General features: G+C 38.2%; 1 protein-coding gene across 1 annotated transcript; it reads left to right on the top strand.

Annotated features, from left to right (window-relative positions):
* Positions 1 to 7,359: 7,359 nt before the first annotated feature.
* Positions 7,360 to 20,905, top strand: LOC115754381 (vacuolar sorting protein 3; the record flags this gene model as incomplete). The annotated part of the gene is made up of 14 exons (XM_030693380.2): positions 7,360 to 8,643; positions 10,610 to 10,885; positions 11,823 to 12,019; positions 12,171 to 12,312; positions 13,117 to 13,389; positions 13,477 to 13,549; positions 15,749 to 15,797; positions 16,219 to 16,507; positions 16,928 to 16,983; positions 17,367 to 17,435; positions 17,544 to 17,655; positions 19,252 to 19,341; positions 20,323 to 20,493; positions 20,734 to 20,905. Coding segments are annotated over 14 exons (3,174 nt in total), but the record flags the coding sequence as incomplete, so codon positions are not given.

Raw genomic sequence — 20,905 nt, forward strand, 5'->3', positions numbered from 1 at the left:
CCTCAAAGCCGAAGCGGATCCGCACGATAGTTATTTCCCAAGCCAGTGGCAAATTCGAAGTGTTATCTGCGAATCGGGTGTAAAAAATTCAAGGGATATCTCTTTTTTTAAAAATACGGGTTGATCGGGAAAAGTTTATTTTCCTAATCCGCAACTTCCCATACGAGCAAGGGTTTGAGCTCAATTGTTAATCGTACGATTACGAATTACAATTTGACTCAAATAATCGCGAAAATATTTTCAAAATCGGTTCAAATATCCATTTTCTTGTTTGATTTGATTGGCATAATATCTTTAAATGAATATTGTCTTGCGTGACATTTAAAATTCTGAAAGATGTTGCGTTGAATCAATTATCATATTTAGATAAATTTGCATCCTTAAATTAGAATCATGTACATATTTGCACGTTTAATTTAATTTGAAAATAATTTCATTTAGATTTGCATTCTAGGATAGAATCTGCATATTTGAGTTGACTTTGATGTCTAAAATAATTCATCTTTAATATGTTAGGGATTAGGCAAACTTAAACCGTAAAATATGCAAGATAATTATCTTTACGTATAGTTTTATTTAGGCTCTTTTATTAATCCGAAAATTAAAAAAAAAATCAAAACAATCTTGCCATGTCATTGGCGGGAGAGGTTTAGATCATATAGATTCTGCATGTTTAGGTCTTTAGTTCATACATCATATAGTTAATTTAATTAGATTATAATTGCATGCCCTCTAAATTAGTCATGTACTTTAATTAAATTCACATGCATTTTTAGGATAGTTTGCATTTACTTATGTCACTGCATTTAAAATGTTTTCATGCATTGCATTTACTTTATTTCCATTAAAAAGCCAAAATCCAAAAGCGAGAACAATTTCTCTTGGCGTATGCTTCCTGCGATTACCTTGACCTCTGGATGTTCAATTAATTGATTGTGCAATCGCATGATAACCTTTGTTAGTGACTTAGGTTAAAATCAATTAACGTTGCTTGACAAAAATCATTTTTATGAAATAAAATGGTATCGAAAGGGCGTAAGAGTAATCTAGCGTAAACAAGTCCCCGGGCTTAGTATTTCTGGTACATAGAAGTAATTTAGTTCTCCCATTAATTTACTTAGGTTTCTAATCGACCTGCCAAAAACGATTAGTACAGACTCCAATTTAAATATCTTTGCATGTTAAGTTGCGATTTCGTATGGACTTGGAGAGTCCGAGATAGGTTAGTTGAATAATTGGCCTCATAATCCATTAGCGTAGAGTTTTCAAATTTTAGGTCGCGATAATTATAAACATAAAATAAATTATGAAATTAAAATGATAAATAAAAATTCAAATGGCGGATCGAGTGGCCAATGTACGAGTTTGGGATGAGCTGCCGCTCGGCAGTGTTGATGCCGAGCGACTACCGCTCGGCACGGCAGCCCTCTCGGCATCAATACTGCTGAGCGACGGCCCGCTCGGCACTTATAGTGCCGAGCGGGGGAGCGCTAGCGTTTGCGGCAGCCGGCCGGGTGTGTGATTGCCGAGCCGAGCTGACTATCGCTCGGCATTATGACTGCCGAGCGACACCCGATCCGGTAAATAAAAAAAGTCAACACTTGGTTTGGTAATTACTTTATTTTTTCCACCTAGTTTGGAAAAAAACCCGAAAACGTCCACAGTGGAAACTAGGGTAATTCATTGGCGACGTGAGGAATGCGAGCAGAAGCGATGAGCAAGGTAAAAAGGAACAAACAGCTCAAATGCAGAGAAAAGAAAAACAACACGAGAAAGGAGGTTCTACATGAAGTAAACTAATCCATCAGCTCAATGGGAGCTCGCCGGACCGAACAATGAATGATCTCTATCCCGCGAGCCCCTTCGTCGAGATAGAATAGCCTGGAGAGACTAACCTGTTCGAACTATGACTGGCTGTAAGCGACGACTAATAGGCGGTGGTGGGCGATCGTAGTATTCTCTCAACCAAGGCGCGATCGGTTTTCCTCTTCTAGTGCTCGGCTACTCCAAAACCTCCCTCTGTTCCCTTTCCATTTTTAGAATCGCCCACCGAACCCACAGCCTGCCCTCTCACTCCTCTTTTATGCTTATCTTGCCTCCTTCAGCAAGTTTCATCATGTGGATGGGAGTGAATTCCATTTGATGGGGACGTGAGTGAAAGAAGACCATGGGGGAGAAGTGAGATGTAATCATGTACAGAGAGTTGGTAATGGGGAAACTGAGATGGGGAAGCTATTCTCTCGTTCACGAAAGTGGGGTGAATTGTGGGCTGAAGATAAAAGAAAAAAAGAAGAGAAGATGGGTTGACGAGAAATAAAAAGAGGAGATGGGATGAGGAAAATAAAAAGGAGGATGGGCCGTCTGGAGGTGAAAAGGGAACATGGGCTAAGGAGGAAGAATAGAAAAGAAGAGGTAGGCTATCCTCTTGGGGGAAAAAGAAGCCCAGTTGGGCTGGCCCGCCCGGGCCTGCTCCGAGTGAGAGGAATAGAAAACGCGGGCCGAGTCTTGCCTGAATGGGCTCGAGCTGGGCTGACCATATCAGATTTTTTCCTTTTTTTTCTTTTTTTAAAATAAATTTTTAAGACTTGTATATACACACACACTTTTCTTTTCCATTTTGGGAATAAAAAGAAGAGAACACATATATGTATAAAACACATAAACATGCATAATTAACAAATTAGACAATATTCTAACGGAAAAAGTAAAATAAAATAAAATAAGATAAAACAAAACAAGGTACGGGATCGCCAAAATTAGGTGTCAACATGATCCAATTCTCCACTGATCACAATAGTCCAAAAGTCCTTCGTGGAATCTGGCGCGTCCAATCAAAACTTCAATAACTCCATAGCTAGTTGGACACACCAATTGAGAGAACATTCACAGGACAACCTCTACCATCAACCGAGACGATGCCGCTGTTATAAGTTTCGCACTTCGAAAGCGATCTGTTCCTTTACTCTGAGTCTCACGCAGATGATGTTGTTTCCGGGTTTTGTTTTAATGCGTTTGTCTTTGCAGAGTTCCCGCAAATTTATCATGGAAATCCATTCGTGTTTGAGAACACCCAGAAGATTGTCTTTTTCTCATCATCAATTCTTCAACGTTGATCCCAACTCATCATCCAAGGTCGGGAATTGTTAGGAGTTCAAATTAGTCCACCAAACCCTTTTGCCTCCACTAACCGAGAAGTCCGGCTAACCCGAGAGCCATGAAGAGTTCACCCGCAAGTCCCCATCCAAGCCAGTCCGAATTCAAGGCTTGGTCGTCAAGTTTCGGCGGAATTCAAATTGGAAAGGTTAATTTCCTATCTTGAATTTTTGATATATTGAATTGCCTATCTTGAATATATTTGCATATCTTACGTTTGCATATTTGAGCATATCTTGCATAGCATCAAAGTAAATATTTTTTCAAAATACAAGTTGATTAGGAAATTTTTCTTTCATAGTCCGCAACTTGTCACACGATCGAGAACGTCCATCTTTAGGATTATTGATGGAATACTCGATTAAGCAAGGATTTGAATTTAATCGTTAATCGTTTGATTATGAATTAAAGATTAACTCAAATATTCGCGAAATATTTCAAAACTTGATTGATATATCCACTTTCTTGATTGATATTGGTTGGCATATTCACTTTCCTTATTTTGGTTGATTGTCATACTTTTTAAAATATATTCGTCGCATGATGTAATCTCGAAAATTCTAAAAAAATTGCATTCGTCCATTTTCCATATTTAAAAATTACATATCATTTAACAATAGCATCATGTAGATAATTGCATATCTAATATTTTTCGTAAAATAATTAGGTTAGATTTCATTTTAGGATAGAAAGTGCATGTTTAAATAGAATCTCATGTTAAAAATAATTTATCTTTAATATATTAGGGTTTAGGTCAATTTAAACTCTAAAATATACAAGATAAAAATTATTTTGACATAGTTCTATTTTGGGGAATAAATTCATTTGAAAATAAAATAAAATAAAAATTATTCATCCTTGCCACGTCATCCATGCCACATCAGCCATGCCATGTCATCTTTGCCACGACATCCATGCCATGTCATCTTTGCCACGACATTCATGCCATGTCATTCATCTTCGTTATGTCATCTCATACCATGTTATACAGGTCGTATGTTAGTTTGCATTGCATGTAGAATTGTATGCTTTGGTTAATTTAATTGATTCCAACATCGCATAATCAATTTAATTAAACTAAGAACATATCTTTATACATTAGTTTAAAATTGTATATTTAAAATTTTAATTAATTTATAGGTCACGAAGTTAATTTTCATTTGCATGTCATCTTTTGCACGTCATTTAGCTTAGTCTTGCATTTGCATCACGACATTCATCATATATAGTATAGTCTTTCATGCATTCATATAAAAATTGAAAATAAAAAAAAATTGTGTGATGCGTGCTCCCTTGATTATATTAACTTCTAGATGTTCATTAATTGATTATGCACTCGCATGATAATCTTTGTTAGTGACTTAGGTTAAAATCAATTAATGTTGCCTTCTCAAATGATTTTTCATGAAATAAAATGGTACCGAAAGGGCGTTAGAGTAATCTAGCATAATCAAGTCCCCGAACTCTTAATCTACGGTTCGTAGGAATAAAATAGTTCTCTCGCTATTTTATTTAGGTTTATAATCGACGTACCATAAATGATTAGTGGCGGCTCTAAAATTAAAATATATTGCATATCAATCAATTGAACCTTAAGTTGCGATTTGGTATGGACTTGGGAGAGTCCGAATTATATTAATTAAATAATTAACCCGATAATCCATTAGTCTGGAATTTCTTGAATTTTTAGGCCCGTGAGGGGCCAGGCCAGTTCCGGTTTGGAACCGGACGTTTAGAGCCGGTTCTGAAATTTTTTAAATCGTAATCGGCTTGTGAGGGGCCGGGCCAGTTCCTTTTTGGAACCGGCGATCCCGGTTGATGGGCTGGTTTAGATTATTTCATGAGCCGGTTTCGAGCCCAAACCGCCCCGTGGCCATGTTTACATCTTATGCTAGGTATGATTAGGGGTGATCGGTCCCCGGTCCCATCCGGTTCCCCTCAAGAACCGAGAACCGGACCGGTAGTCTCGGTTCTTAATTTTCAGGAACCGAGAACCGGACCACCGGTCCAGTCCGGTTCCTGGGCGGTTCTATTGGACCAGACAGATGCCAAAAAAAAAAAAAAATACACCATTCCTAACATTGAGCACATGATTTGCCGTTCAAGGTGTGGCAAGTCAAGGTTTATCCCACAAAGAAGGTGAGCCTACAACACTCCGCTATGGAGGATCAGCAAATCGATGGTGTGGATTTTGAGACCCGTCCGGTATTGTCGCCCTTGTGGGTGGTGAAAAAGCTTTAGGTTTGATTTAGAATAAGCCTTGCTCGATGGTTGTCCGTGGAACTTTGTGTGTTATACTTCCCATCGTTGAAATTTTGGTCGTCCGCTCTCTAGTTCGAGTCACGTCTGCATGACCTAGAAAATAATTCGATCGGTCCGGTCCGGCGCGATCCGGTCTTAGGACCCTAGAACCGGGAACCGGACCGTTTCCTCTAGAACCGGGAACCGGACCACCGGTCCCGGTTCGGGTGGTCCGATTTGCTCACCCCTAGGTATGATGTCATAAATAATTAACAATCATTCTTCACGCTGTGGAATAATTAATTATATGATGCCTAATCTTATATTAAAAAATTAATCATTAAAAGTAGGATCGATTGTGTGAATCGCTAATCTTTCGCTACGGTTGATAAAACTCCATACATGAGGGGGCGATGAATGAGCCATTGTTTATACAACTTTCGTGAAGCATATGAATTTGTGGAGGGAAAACTTGTCAATAGACGCTCTGTTTAAAAATATAGGGATTAAAATGAGATTGACATTTGCTAAAAAAATCCTAGGGGGGGGGGTAGGATAAGGTCGGATAGGATTTCTCTTATCCGTCATATAAAAACTAACTTTCTTGTCTCATTTTTTTCTATTTTCATTTTATTTATTTTTTTTTGCAAAAAGGTTTGAAAATCTAATAAAATGTGTATATTTTCAATTTTTTTTTGTGTATGAGAACATTATTTTTATAGTAATAAGATCGGAATATTTCATGAGCATCACGTAAGGCATATACGTCCTTTATATTGATATACGGTTTCTACCAAATGCGGGATAGGATAGGATATGAGAATATCCGACTTTAAATCCGTAGTTCACCAAATGATGGATAGGATATAATCAAATCCCTATATTTCTTATCCTATCATATCCAATCCTATCTTGACCAAAAATCCCGACGACCAAACGCAGCTTTAGAGTTTGAATGATTGAGAATAGACAACATGTACATCATACTCATACATATGACAAACCTCGTAGATAAATATTGTAAGATATTTTAATATATGTTAGATATTAAAATGAAGCCTCTTGCTTGATGATTAATGAGGACTCGTACACAAGGACAGCCTATCATAAAGCAAAGATGGACCATTTTGCTCTTTATTGTAACCTCTACGAATTTCACTTTTTTTTTCTTATCTTCCATATGTTATTTTTTCATATATACTAAATGTTTAAGTTTTTCCATAACCCACCACTTAATTATCGCGAGGCAACACTCTTTTTATACGATTATTTTATTTACCATAACTTTGTGGAGCTACTAAACATGCACGGGTAGCATTTATAATCAGCGGCAACAATTCTCGTCGCATCATATCGATCGCATTGTGTCGAGACACGACAACAACATGAATATGACTAATTCGAACATAGCATATTTAGTAAATGTATCGAATTACCTCAATCCACTTAGTAAAGCAGGTTACACGATGATACATGAATTCATTTATAGATAGATATACATTAATTTGCGTATACGCTAAATATATGTATACACGATAATTAATATATACAACTCCATATTATAATTGAGCATATTAATGAGTAAATGTTTTTTTAATGTTTAAACTTTTGTATCCCTTCATACATTCATTTCTTTATTTTACCCTTCAGGCGAGGCCGTGTAATTGATCTGTTACAAAACCTTTGATGGTCCGATTGAAGTGCAAAATAAAATTTTCGTCTTTTTTACAAGAAAAACATTTTTACATTTCTCTTTCCCTGAAAAAAAAAAAAACATATGTACACTTTATTTTTTAAATGGGCATAATAAATACGTTTACCACTTCTGCAGAGCCGGAAAAAGAGGGTAATCGGCCGCCGGCTCTGCTGTGAAATGCGCTTGACGAGAAGAGTCCGCCAACAAGTCATTTCACAGAACTGGTAGTTGTCTTGTGTGCAACTCTCTCTCTCTCTCTCTCTCTCTCTCTCTCTCTCTCTCGATCGAAATCTCCGACGAACTATCTCGCCGGCGTTTTCTCCGATCAGTCAAGCTCCGTCGATGGCAGCTTCAGTTCCTTCCTCCACACCCTGACACCCCTCCGCTTGCTCCCACAAAGCCCTCCCCCCATGGCAGTGGCGGCCAAGTCCCGGACCGTCGTCGAGCCCTTGGCCGCCCAGTTCGATCTCTCCGATCACTCTCACTCGCCCGTCCGATCCGTCGCCCTCTCCACCCTCTCCGATGCCCAGACCCTAGTCTACCTCGGGACTCAGTCCGGCACCCTCGTGCTGCTCCAAGTCGTCGCCTCTCCCGAGGCTTCTCCTCCCTCCTCCCTCGGCGACGGCTCCAGGGCTCTCTCGCAGCCGCGGCAGCTCGGAGGGGGGAGCGTCTCTTTCCTGCGGAGCGTCACGATAGCTCGGGACTCCTCCGTGGATTCGGTGCATGTCCTTGCGGAGATCGGGAAGGTGCTGGTGCTTTCGGACGGGTCTCTGTTTTTGATTGATTCTCTTCTGGCGCAGCCTTCGAAGAAAATTCCGCCTTTCAAAGGGATATCAGCGGTCGTGAGGAGGTTCCGAGCGGGTGGTGCGACTGGGGGCTCTGATTTGTCCGATTACTCCGTGAATGCTTCGGATAATCCTAGTGCTGGCTCCCGGTTTTTACAAAAATTGGGAAGTGGCATTCGTGCGAATGGTGTAAAAATCAAAGAAGCAGAGCAATCGAGCCAGCAACCCGAAGGTAGCTATATTTTTGCCATTGTGATCGGCAAAAGATTAGTCATAGCCGACTTCAGCGCTATTAGTGAGTCTTTGGTTGTTTTAAGAGAGATGCAATGTGTCGAGGGTATTAAGGCGATGGTGTGGCTGGATGATTCGATAATGGCTGGCACGGTTAGTGGGTACATTCTATATTCATGCATCACGGGGCAGAGTGGTGTAATATTCTCATTGCCGGATGTATCTAGTTCGCCGCAGCTTAAGTTGCTGTGGAAGGAGTGGAAGGTTCTGTTACTGGTGGATAATGTTGGAGTAATTGTTGATTCATACGGCCAGCCTGCTGGTGGGAGCCTGGTCTTCCGGCGTGGTCTTGAGTCAGTAGCGGAAGTATCTTCCTATGTCACGGTTGTGAAAGATGGGAAGATGGACGTGTATCATAAAAAATCTGGGAGTTGTATTCAGACTCTTCCCTTTGCTGGGGAGGGTGTTGGGCCCTGTTTTGTTGCTGATGAAGAAGATGCGAATGGCAATCTGGTTGTTGTAGCATCACCCTCTAAGGTACGAATAAATCTGATCCAATGATGCTGGACATGATTTTGGATAATAGGAACGTATTCTCGACAGATAGGTTAGATAAATATATATACACTTTTGAGTCATGGCTAAATATATTTGTTAATCAATGATGGTAGAAGTTTTTCTTTGTGTCAGATATCAAATGTGCTGTTATGAGCGATTGGTCTGTCTCATATATGGAGAATGTAGCCTTAACTAAGTTTCTTTGATTGTTAAACAGAAGATGCATGTGATATTGCAGTGTCATAAACTTGTAATTAAGATCTTATACTTCCCAGTCCTATGGATATTAGATGTAGATGGTGATTAGTGCTGTCTAATTTCTACGCTTCAAGTAAATTCCGCCACAAGTTAATGTCTTTTACTTTTTCTTTTTTTTCCTTTGATAGAAGAACACCATCAAATTAGTAATTAAGTAACGTTTCAAACCGGACGAAATTACGCCATGATAGCTGAATATATGGAAAAATGTGTAACTATAACTTCTTTCTTCTCATTAATGTTTTTCTTTTAAGAGTGGATGAGTAGTTATGTGGGTTTCTGATTTTAGGCAAGACCAGGGGTTCTAAGGAAAAGAATATTTTGAAGGAATAATATATCGATTATCTTATACTGACAGAGAAGGAAGAAAACCATTTCTTGTTTCCCTTGTACCAAATATGGAGTAGAGCACCTACTTTTTCTGGTAGATCTTGTTTCTTGAGTGTACAATGTCTTTACGAGTGTTTGTAAACCTGGACGGGGCCGACTTTTTGAACCTGTTGGACAAGGAACCAGACCATGGTCCCGTCCGGTTTTACTGAGTCACCCAGCCTAGTCATGAGCCGTTCAAACTAGTGTTGACCCAGTTCAACCGATCATCAGTTTTACCGGATCTTTGACCATATCGTTGACCTTTTGAAAATATTTAAGATGGGCCGGGGGTTCGATCCCTCAACTTCATGGAGGTGAAAAGAGCATCTTATCCATCTAAGCTGGTAACTCATATTTGCCTAAATGGTATACTTGGATGTATTGTATATTCTGTGGTTAATTGTCCAACTTGTAGACCTTGCAGTTCAGTTGGTTGAACCGTACAGAAACATACTTAGTAATCTCACATGGACATCTGCTCCTTTGGCAAAGATGTTGCATAATGGTTTTCTCATAGAAAGATAGTAAATACTGGAGAAAGAACTAGTATATCCTCCTTTCCTCTTGTAATATCTTTGTATGAGCTTGTCATCTACTCTCTTTTGAGAAGTTATCATGCTTAAACTTTGGTTCTTGGTTGCAAAAGTTGTGTTTGTGGACTACATTTTCTTATGTGGTGACTACAGAAAAAGTTTAGTATGAACTTTAGCAATTTAGGCCCGCATGTCTGGATGAAACTATTTTCAGGCTTAATGTTTTCAGCTGAAAGTTTTTTCAAGGGAAACAATTTTCTCAATAAATTTGTCCAGTATTTATTATGTGCACCAAAAGAGAATTTCTTTCACAAAGTTTGGATGGGTGGTCAGTTCGTTAGTAGAGTCCAGGGATACCAGTGGGCTAGTTCTGTATAGGCTGGGGGGATTTCTGAATCAAACCTGATTAATCATATTGGAAGAAAAGTGGCTCAATGAGGCCCAAACTCAGTATTAATTGAGATAAATGATATGGGGAAATATATGATAGGAAGAGGTTCTCATGTAAAAGCTACTACCTGATGCTCAAATGAGTAGACTGCTTTGCGAAATAGTCTTATAAATACTAGAAGTTGGGGCTTAGGCTAGACTTCACTTCAGCAGGTGTGGTTGGGCAAAGTGCTGTGCCATTGGGATGTGTTTCAATGTACTTTTAGCTACCTAGTGGTGTCTGCTCTTCTACAAAATGGATTTGCTTCATTTTTTTGTTATTACGAAATTAATTGCATAATCTGATGGGAAAGTATATGATTAAATTTCTCCTTGTTGCGATTGTTTCTTAGGTGTTTTGTTATCGAAAGGTCCCTTCGGAAGAACAAATCAAAGACCTTTTAAGAAAGAAGAGCTTCAATGAAGCGATATCCCTGGTGGAAGAGCTTGAGTCTGAAGGTGAAATGTCCAAGGATATGCTCTCCTTTGTTCATGCTCAAGTGGGTTTTCTGTTGCTTTTTGACTTGCATTTTGAGCAGGCGGTGAATCACTTTTTGCAGTCAGAGATAATGCAGCCTTCTGAAGTCTTTCCTTTCATAATGCGAGATCCCAATCGCTGGTCACTGCTGGTAGCGGTCACTACTCTTATTACCATCTTCTTGTCTCTATAGTAGTCTGTTATAAGTTTTGTTAAAAAAGTGTGTAGTAACATTATGGCCTGAATCCTAGAATAATGCGTAACATTGCATGGTGTGGGGAAATTGGAAATTGGTTGTTGAGGGCGTATCGAAAGTTCTGCAGAAGAAGACTTCTCTTGGCAAACAATAACTTTGGGAATCCCATATAGATTATGACTTGAATCAGGTCAATTCTTTTTCGAATTTTGAATAAGAGTCAAGAAGACCTTATGAAAATGGAATATTTTCGCATGGAAGATGTAAAACAGATATTGGACAATCTAGAGAACACATATGCTGATCTTTGTTCTGCATTATCTAATGCTGAATAATCAGCACAAATGGAGGTGATTTTTGTTCTTTGTGTGCCTTCGTGCGTTTTCCCGCCTGCGTGTTTAACACCATTTTAACAACCTTTATATCATCTCTAGTGCAAATGTTGAATGTGGGGAAAATTTTTTTTTCCTCTTTTTTTTTTTTTGTTTTGAAAAGTGTCAAATGAGAGCTGAGAAGACGTAGGTGGAGTTCTAGCTTAGCATTTTTTCCATGAGGTTTTAGAACCAGGGGCAGCACAATGGCATAGACATGGTAGGATTAGTGTCTTCAAGGAAGTGCCACGAATAATTAGAATGGACAAGTTTTCTTGAGAACCAGTGAAATATTCATGTTAATCCAATCTAAGAGCTTGGAGTTGTTTCTTGGAAGTACTGGATGAAGTCATGTGAGTAGTTTCTACATTGATTTATTATGAACCTGAAGAGAAAGTTCCATGATAGTAGTCATGTTATCAAGTTTTGTTAAGTTTGGTTTTCTATTTCATGTATTATATCTTATGAGCTTCTCGAGTTTCCAAGAGTCTTTGGTGATATAGAGCAGACTAATGTTTTAGGTTCCCAGAAATCGATATTGGGGTTTGCATCCTCCTCCTGCACCTCTTGAAGATGTTGTTGACAATGGATTAGCAATTATTCAAAGAGCTATATTTCTTAGAAAGGCTGGTGTTGAAACTTCGGTGGATCATAATTTCCTTCTGAGTCCTCCCAATAGAGCTGACCTACTGGAGGCAGCGATCAAGAGTATGACAAGGTGTGTAATTCTTGCTCCGTCTATTTGTTGTTCTCTGGATCTATTTTGTTGTTTCCTGTCTATGTTCCTACTTCCTTTCCATTTAGGCTGCTGATTTTGATGTTAGAATGTCATTTAATTGCATCTTGAGTATAATTTCAATGTAATGCAGGTATCTTGAGGTTTCTCGGAAGAAGGATTTGACCTCATCAGTGAAGGAGGGAGTGGACACACTTCTGATGTACCTTTATAGGGCCTTGAACTCTGTTGACAAAATGGAGGAGCTTGCTTCCTCTGAAAATAGTTGCGTTGTGGTACGTTTCTTGATTAGCTAGGTTGGGTAATGGAACATAAGATTGTGAAAGATCCTTCAAACCGAAGGTTTTGCACATGATGGGAGAACACTTGTGAAAGTTCAAGTGGCATACTGTTTAAACTTCGCCTCCATCACCATAAATTTTCAGCTTTTGCAATCTGCCCCACCAGATTTGATGATTGTCTATGGAGTCAGCAAACTTGTCTCTCTTGTTGAGTTTTGACTGAAAATTGATTGGGGAAAAAAAAAAATAGAAACTTCCATCGAGATATTATGGAGAGTCTGAATTGAGTTTCACTAAGATTATTTATGGTAGTGAAAAATTATTCTAGTATCTTTGATTCTATTGAAATTTGTTAAACATAAAGAATGGAAGGGCAATCTAACACGTTTTTCATTTCTTGAATGGCCTGTGAGCTATCCGCAGAATTCTTATACCAAAGAATGGGGACACTTTTTATTCTCTCTCGGATTTAGCAGAGAAATCTCCTGAGATGTGCCTGCATTTAGATGAAGCTACTCCTGGAATTGAACTAATAACTTATTCTTTCAAGAATAATAACTGTATCATGGGTTGAAATCCAGTTGTCTTATTGATTTGGAAATATCCTTTTTAAGTCTTCTGGACCTGGAACCATTTTACAAGCCCCGCAATGTCACTCCGTCTGGTTTTAACAAACATGATATGGTAGTTTTACACATTGTAAAACAGTGCCCCATGTTTAATGTGTTGCAAGTTGGAATTGCTGTTTTCAGGAGCTTGCCTCAAAGATTGACTGTATGGTGCATGTGTGTGGTGCAGGAGGAATTGGAGAATTTGTTGGATGACTCCGGGCATCTTCGGACGCTTGCTTTCCTGTATGCCAGTAAAGGCATGAGCTCAAAGGCTCTAGCTATATGGCGTGTCTTGGCTAGAAATTATTCATCTAGTATCCGGAGGGACTCTGCATCCGATAATGAACTCCAGAATAGGAGTTCAAATACTCTAAATGCTCGGGAGACTGCTGCAAGTGAGGCATCAACGATTCTTGAGGAATCTTCTGATCAAAATTTAGTTCTGCAACATTTTGGATGGGTATGTGGTAATTTTTGAAGTTTTGAACTATTTTTCTACTGTTTATTTTGCAATTGAACCGCTGAAGGAGATGTATCCTGGCCTTAGATTGCAGATATCAACCAGGTTCTTGCTGTTAAAGTCTTGACATCTGAGAAAAGAGAAAAACAACTATCACCAAGTAAGTATCACATCTGAAAACCTTTTGCAGCCTCCAGCAACTAACGTCGGGGTGTTCAACTTGTACACTGGTGCTTATTGGTCCCTTTGTGCTTTACTTTTTCCCTTTCACAGGCCTTTTGCTGGTGCCTTTTAATTTTTTTCCTCCTTTTCTTAAATAAGTTTTTTCTCTATCTTTTTTTTTTTTTAATGTTGCATATGATTGCCGCCAGCACCATCGTCGTCATCATCATAGGTGTAGCCATCTTTGTAATGGTTATCTCCATCATCTTCTTTGACAGGGATAGGTTGGAGTCTTACCTATCTTTACTCATCTATGGAATTTATTGAGTCAAAAGGGTTGATGCCTGTGTTGGAGAGACATTAATAGAGGGAACAATCTTACTGAAGTCCCAAAGTAGCAATACTTCTTTGTTTCGGGTGGGCATGATAAATCTAGGATGCCCCAGAAAATTCTTAGATTCTAGAACTCACTACTCAACAATCACAATGCGGTCTGCCATAGTCATTTTCTTCCAACAGTGATACTTGGTCACCACTTCTTAAGATTGTAGTCAAGTTCCCTTGATGGATAAAGCTGAGAGTTGACCTTAGCAGGAGCTTCCTATCACCTCTTCTAGGGTACTCCAACAGTGCAAACTCATATTCCACTTCTGGGCTGTCTGAGCCTCTGTTTTTAATTTTAATTTTTAATCTTTCCATGTTCCATTCCACTATTATAGAAATCTTAGTAGGAGTTACAATTTGACCTGCATTTTTTTGGTCACCTCTGTTAAGGTATTCTTTCAGTGCAGCAGCTTCTATGCATGTCTCCCAAGAATAAGGTTCTTTTGCAACAGCTTGACGTCTCAAGTAGTTGCTTCTAGTGGGACCATGTGCATTATCTGAACTAGATAACTGAAGTTTGTACTTCTAAACCGCTGTGCCGCATAGCCTCCTGTGTATTTTCTTAGGCAATCAGTCATAAAAGAGATTTATGATGTAGACAACATAGAAATTCTAATCCGCACTGCCTCATAGCCTGCTTTGATGTTTTCTTAGGCAATTAGTCAACAAAATGAAGATCTTATGATTAAGACGACATTGAAATTCTAGAATTATTTGATTCAGATTCTTATTGGGCTGTTCACAGATTTAAAAGATGAAAAAAATGAACTGGAACAGCTGAGGCTTTGAGCTGGAGCACTTAATCAATATGACTTGTTACATATGTATAAATGTTATGCTGGCAGTTTGTTGCCTGGCTTAATAGACATGAAATGGGATTTGATACACCTAATGGAAGACAAGAGTAAGAAAATCAGTATAGATCATGTGAAAACAATGTGTACTTTAACGTTCCTAATTTTAACTCACACCTCGTCTCAAACAAATTAGAACCTTTATATGATGCAATTTTTAGATTAAAAAGTATGGGCCATTGTATTTACTACCATGGAGAATTCTTGCTAGAACTTTCTTAATAGTTAAGGTGAGAAAATTTGAAAAAAAATTGCATATGGGTATGGTCATAGTATTTTAGGTTGTTTAGTTTGTTTTGTGTTATAATTGTAAATGTGTGTCCTCATTTGCTGGCCTTTTGGGTTGAATGAAGTGAACTTTTTATGCTACTATGTCTGTTTTGATGAGTGAACTATTAAATTATTTAATTTAGTAAGTTAATTTTGATCTATTTTTTTCCTATGATGGAGAAGGACAAAATAGCCATAAAGTTAAGCCAGATTCCTTTCCACTCCTCTTCTTCAACCAAACATGAAATGACTAAATTCCCTTCATTTCCTTTCTTTTTTTTCCTTAAGCATCCAAACAACTATCAATTTCAAATCCTCTCCTTTCCTTTCTTTTCTCTCTCGAGGTCATTATCCGAATCTTTTCTGTTCCCTCCCAATCACTACGTAAAACCAAGCATTAATTTGATCAAACCTCCGTACTTGTAATTTAAGATTCTGTGGTTAGAGGCAGCTCTGTTTTTCCATATGGACAGTTTGAATAAGATATAGTTTGGCCAATTATTTGTTATACGATCTAGCTTTACTTCTGTAGTCCTTATTATAAGTTGAAGATGTAAAAGATAGCAGGATATGTGCTTTTCGATATGGATGTTGTCTTGCCCACTGGATAATATTATTAACTGAAACTCCAAAATTCGTATGCACAGAGCACTTTTTAATTGTGTTGATCATGGTATATTCTTTTGTAGGTGAAGTGCTTGCAGCAATTGATCTTAAGAAAGTTGAAATTCGCCAAAGGTATGACAGAATTTAGTCTGGTAAATTATTAATACAAAATTGTAGTAGCAAATAGCCTTGTCCTTCAAGGACTTTTGAGATTTGGGAATACTAGGGCGAAGTTCTTACTACAATCATTTAAAAGAAAGGAATAAATACGAAGAAGCAGTTGAATATGTCAACGTCAGGATGAGAAAGCAGTGAAAATGTCAATGAACTGCGTCCGAGTTCTTCTTGACATGCTTTGTGTTCTGTCTTGTGGGTTATGACATTTTTAGCTGTAGATTTATCCCGTATTGGAGTAATCTTCTCTTATACTTCCAATAGCATCTTTGACTCAGTTTTTGTGTCTTGTTTAGTTGATATTTGGCATTTGTTATTTTCATGCAAACCTTTTAACTGTCTGTATTATGATGTAGTTTAATGAGGATTGGTTTCTCAGGTACCTTCAGTGGTTGATTGAAGATCAAGACTCTGATGACACTCACTTCCATACAATGTATGCTATTTCACTTGCCAAATCAGCACTCGAGTCTTATGCAAGGGAAAGTATGTATGGTGAACATTATGTGGGAAACACAGGAGAAAAGAGCACCTATGATTCAGGATCACATTCAATTTTCGAAAGCTCTGTCCGGGAAAGATTACAGATATTCTTGGAATCCTCTGACCTCTATGATCCATTGCAAGTCTTGGAATTGATTGAGAATTCAGAGTTATGGTTGGAAAAGGTTTTGCTGCTCTCTCTTTTCTTGTTTTTTAGCTATGAATTTATAAGGCTTGCCTGCTTATAGGGCATGGCCCTGATGGTAGGGCATGGCCATGATGGTGGGACATGCATTCGGCAAGTCAAATTGAAGGCTTCTTCATAATTCCTCCAATGCAGTTCTGTTAACTTGTTACTTTTGAGTTCACAGACATGTCTCTTTCTGGTGTTTGAAGCATGATTCCTTTTCTTGTGTGATTTTTCCTCAATTTGAGGCTATGCCACTGTTTATCTTCCTCTGCATTAGGGATATAACGACGGTTGCAACCTTTCGTTCTCCTTTTTATATTTATATGGATGCATGAGTATTCTAGCATTTTAAATTGAAAGAGGGGTATGTTCACTTGTTACTTCTGGCTTTTGACAATATTTTGTTGTTTGGCAGGCTATTCTTTACAGAAAATTAGGGCAAGAGACATTGGTTCTACAGATATTAGCCCTGTGAGTTCTGTAACATTTTCAGTAATTTAACAAATAATGTGGTCATCACTTTGTACATTAGTATATATGGTTTAGGCTATATTTAGTGGATGATTTGTTGGTCACATGAAGGCGGCGGAACTTTCTTCTTTTCCTTATTGTTATTTTTTTTTTTTGTGCTCGTCATGAAAAGAGTTAGTTTTTCTGTCCTTCGCTTTTGTAATGCCAATGATGGTGTGGTAATTAGACTTCGTTTACGATGAAAGAGTTGCATGGTCAATGTTTTTAAAACTTGACTATGAAGTTTTAGGATGTCATGAGCAAAAAAATTACTAAAGCGATTCTGTGTGCATCCACTCAAGATGATTGTTTAATAACTAGTTGTTGTATGTACGGGGGCTCAGGAAGCTGGAGGACAGTGAAGCTGCTGAACAGTATTGTGCAGAGATTGGCAGACCAGATGCCTACATGCAGTAGGTTTAATTCTTTTGGCTACTTTTCTTTGGATTCTGAAAGAAGAATGTACAGTAATGATAATGAAAATTTATTCTGCGATTCTGACTTAATATGATTTAATTCAGGTTACTTGATATGTATCTGGATCCACAAGACGGTAAGGAGCCTATGTTTAAGGCAGCTGTTCGGCTTCTCCACAACCACGGTGAATCTCTTGATCCTCTACAAGTTCTTGAGGTATTGAACCCTCCCTTGTTTTCTATATTCTCTCACATTGCTTATTTTACATTGATTTCCTTCAAAATTCGTTTTTTGTGGTGTGGTTCATGCCATGTTCAGTGTGATGAAACCCTCTATAATTACAGTTTCCTGAAATTTAATAATTAATGTAGGTTCAAAATGCTTATGTCGGGTATAAGAATTCTTGGAAAAAGAATCATGGCAAAGCCCCAGTGTAGGAGGTTACATATAACATTATCATCAAATACACCGTCCTTATCTGTGTTTTCAAACTGGACCGCGAAATTTCAACTGGTTGAACTGGAAATCAAGGCTGAGTTCCTCTGGCTAGCAGTCACGGTGAAAACCAGAAATGAATCAGGTTTGACGACAGTTCAACGGGTAAACTGGTAACCTGATCGACCTGGTTCAAGTGGCTAAAAAATTCTGAATTTGAAAAATAAAAATACTTTGGCATGTGTGTGGATCAGCCCAACAATCCCATGGAATTGTACTCCACCCACTCATTTAAACCTCATAGTCACTTTGTGATATGTCATTTTTTTCTCATTTGAACTTTTAAACATTCGACCAAAAAGGAAAAAAAAAATTCTAAACAAACCTGAAAAAAAATTAAAAAAAAAACTCAAGTGGGCATATCAGAGAGCTATGGACCTTATATGTCTTCACTTGCAGGCATGTGTTAACTGGGCTAGGGTGAAGTTCTTGTTCTGATCCACCGTTAACTTTTGTATAACCCTCACATTGCATGATGAAGTTATCAAATTCTGACCTAGCAGTTCAACCAGTTAAACCGGACTACTCACTGGTTTTTGCTCTGGTTCACGTTTGAAAACGCTGGTCCTCGTCGATTCTATCCGGAGTTTTTGAGTCAATATAGTTTTGGATTAGTAATTGTTAGATTAATTACTTACTAAACTAAGCCTTAATCTACTAGCTTAAGCTTTTAGAACATTTGGCAGTGGTCCCACAAAATCTCACATGATATCAGAGCCGGAGGCTCTGAGTTCAAACCTTTTCAGGTCCCATTTGCCTCCCCAATTAAATATATCCACGCCTAGCACTAGGAAAAAAAAGACCCAACTAAGCGTAAGGGGAAGAGTTGGAGTAATGAAATATTAAACTACGCCTTAAGCTAATAGCTTAAGCTTTTAGGATATTTGGCAGTGGTCCCACAAAATCTCACAGGAACTTTGGAAGGTTAAATTAGGAGTAATACTGACGTTTTCCTTATGTATGGTTTTATCTTGCTGCATGACATGTTTGAAGTACTTTCAATGTGTATTTCGCAGATATAAAGGCCTTGAGATGTTGCATGGATGTGTGTTGTGTACAGTTCTCACCATATTGTAACAATAAAATAATAGTCCTGGACATTGCAGGAATATTTGACACCTTATTCATGGTTTAAGTAGGGTAAATTGATTTGGTTTTGGTTTTGGTTTTAGATTTGGTCGTTTTTGCTAGATCTGGACACTTCTTCAAGTAGTAGATCGAGATACTTCCGTGTATCCTCATGTGGATTGAATACATCTTTTGTTTTCTGCTTGGTTTGCTTGCCTGAATGGAACATTATTATTTTATATGTTGCAGACATTATCTCCGGAAATGCCTCTTCAACTGGCCTCAGAGACAATCTTAAGAATGTTGAGGGCCCGGCTGCATCATCATCGTCAAGGACAAGTAAGCTTTAAGAATGCCAATTTCCTTTAGTTGGCTGATTTAGGTATGAAATGTGCTCTGTAAGATTAACCTTCTAGGGGATTAAGTTGCTGGTGAACTGATCTTTACATGCTTCGATATAGTTAACCACTTCATTTTTTGCTAGACTATATTTATTTCCTGTCGTTTAGAAATGGTCCTAAATTTAGTTTCCCCTCTTGGTTTTAAAGTAATTTTCTCTTTGGTGTGAAGTCCTTTTCCTTGGTACAACTATTTTCTGCCCGCTACCATGAATGAATCTTGCACATTTCATCCATTTCATGCTCCCACTAAGCTCATTTTTCACCAAACATTTGGTCCATGTTCTGATTAGATAGCTTAAAACTGGCTTCCATTATAATGCGATACATAGGCCAAGATGTAGCATTTAATTACCTAGTTGTGTGAACATTTGGTCACAATTGAATATCTGTGTACTTTTTTAGTTTTACTTCGAGCATCAAGCTATGAGTTGGCCTTCCCTACGTAAGGAGCTGAAAGGAGAAGCTTTGGAGTACATATTGGAAAGTACTCAATGGCGTGATCCTCTGTTATAAGGAATGTCGCAAGAAATAGTGTATTTGGGGCAGGGGTTTTTCTTTTCAGTTTCGATCCATGTTGATTGAGCATCTATATTTGGTCATAGGTCTACGATTCAAACTGAAGTAGTCTGAATGGTTTACTAATCCCAGTCTTTATTGATTTATTTTTGTTGGATTTTTCTTTCTTTTTGCTGTTGTACGTTTCTGATGTACTAGAACTGTGTCTTCGCCCACATCCTTTTTTATCTATTAGAAAAAGCACATTTCCATTGATAGATAAATATGAATGTGGGAAGCATCTTTATACGCAATTTGTTGTTTTCCATTTATTGGTTGTCTCAGAAAATGGCAATAAATTTAGTTATTGCTGCTATTTTAGACCTTTTTCATCCTTGTGCTTTTGTTTGATCTTTTATGACAGATTGTACACAACTTATCTCGTGCTGTAGACCTTGATGCAAAATTAGCGATACTGGAGGAGCGATCACGACATGTACAGATCAATGATGAGAGTCTCTGTGATTCATGTCAGGCTCGTCTTGGGACTAAACTCTTTGCTATGTACCCGGATGACACAGTTGTCTGCTACAAGGTCAGTGATATACATTTGTTGCACAACTACCCAATCAAATAAAAAGAGAGATAAACTGCAATTGTTCCAAAATGATGAGGTCTTTTCTAATTCATGAACCTTTTCCCACTGATTGTTTTATATGTGGCTGATACACTCAAATTTCAGAATTATATTTAATACAATATGGTGTTTACAGAATTTATTTTGGTAAAAAAAATTCTATTTATTTAAATGGCTGAAAGTTGGATGTTTCTGCAGTGTTTCCGGCGTCAAGGTGAGTCAACTTCTGTCTCAGGGCGTGACTTCAAGAGGGATGTCTTGATAAAGCCAGGGTGGCTCGTGACCAAATAATTCTAGATGTGGTATTTGAATTCTCCAACTCATTGAAGGCTGAAGAGGATTATCATTTCCAGTTACTTCAGCGTTCTGG

The sequence above is a fragment of the Rhodamnia argentea genome, chromosome 3, assembly GCF_020921035.1.
Source record: "Rhodamnia argentea isolate NSW1041297 chromosome 3, ASM2092103v1, whole genome shotgun sequence".
In the NCBI taxonomy this organism is placed as follows: Eukaryota; Viridiplantae; Streptophyta; class Magnoliopsida; order Myrtales; family Myrtaceae; genus Rhodamnia; species Rhodamnia argentea.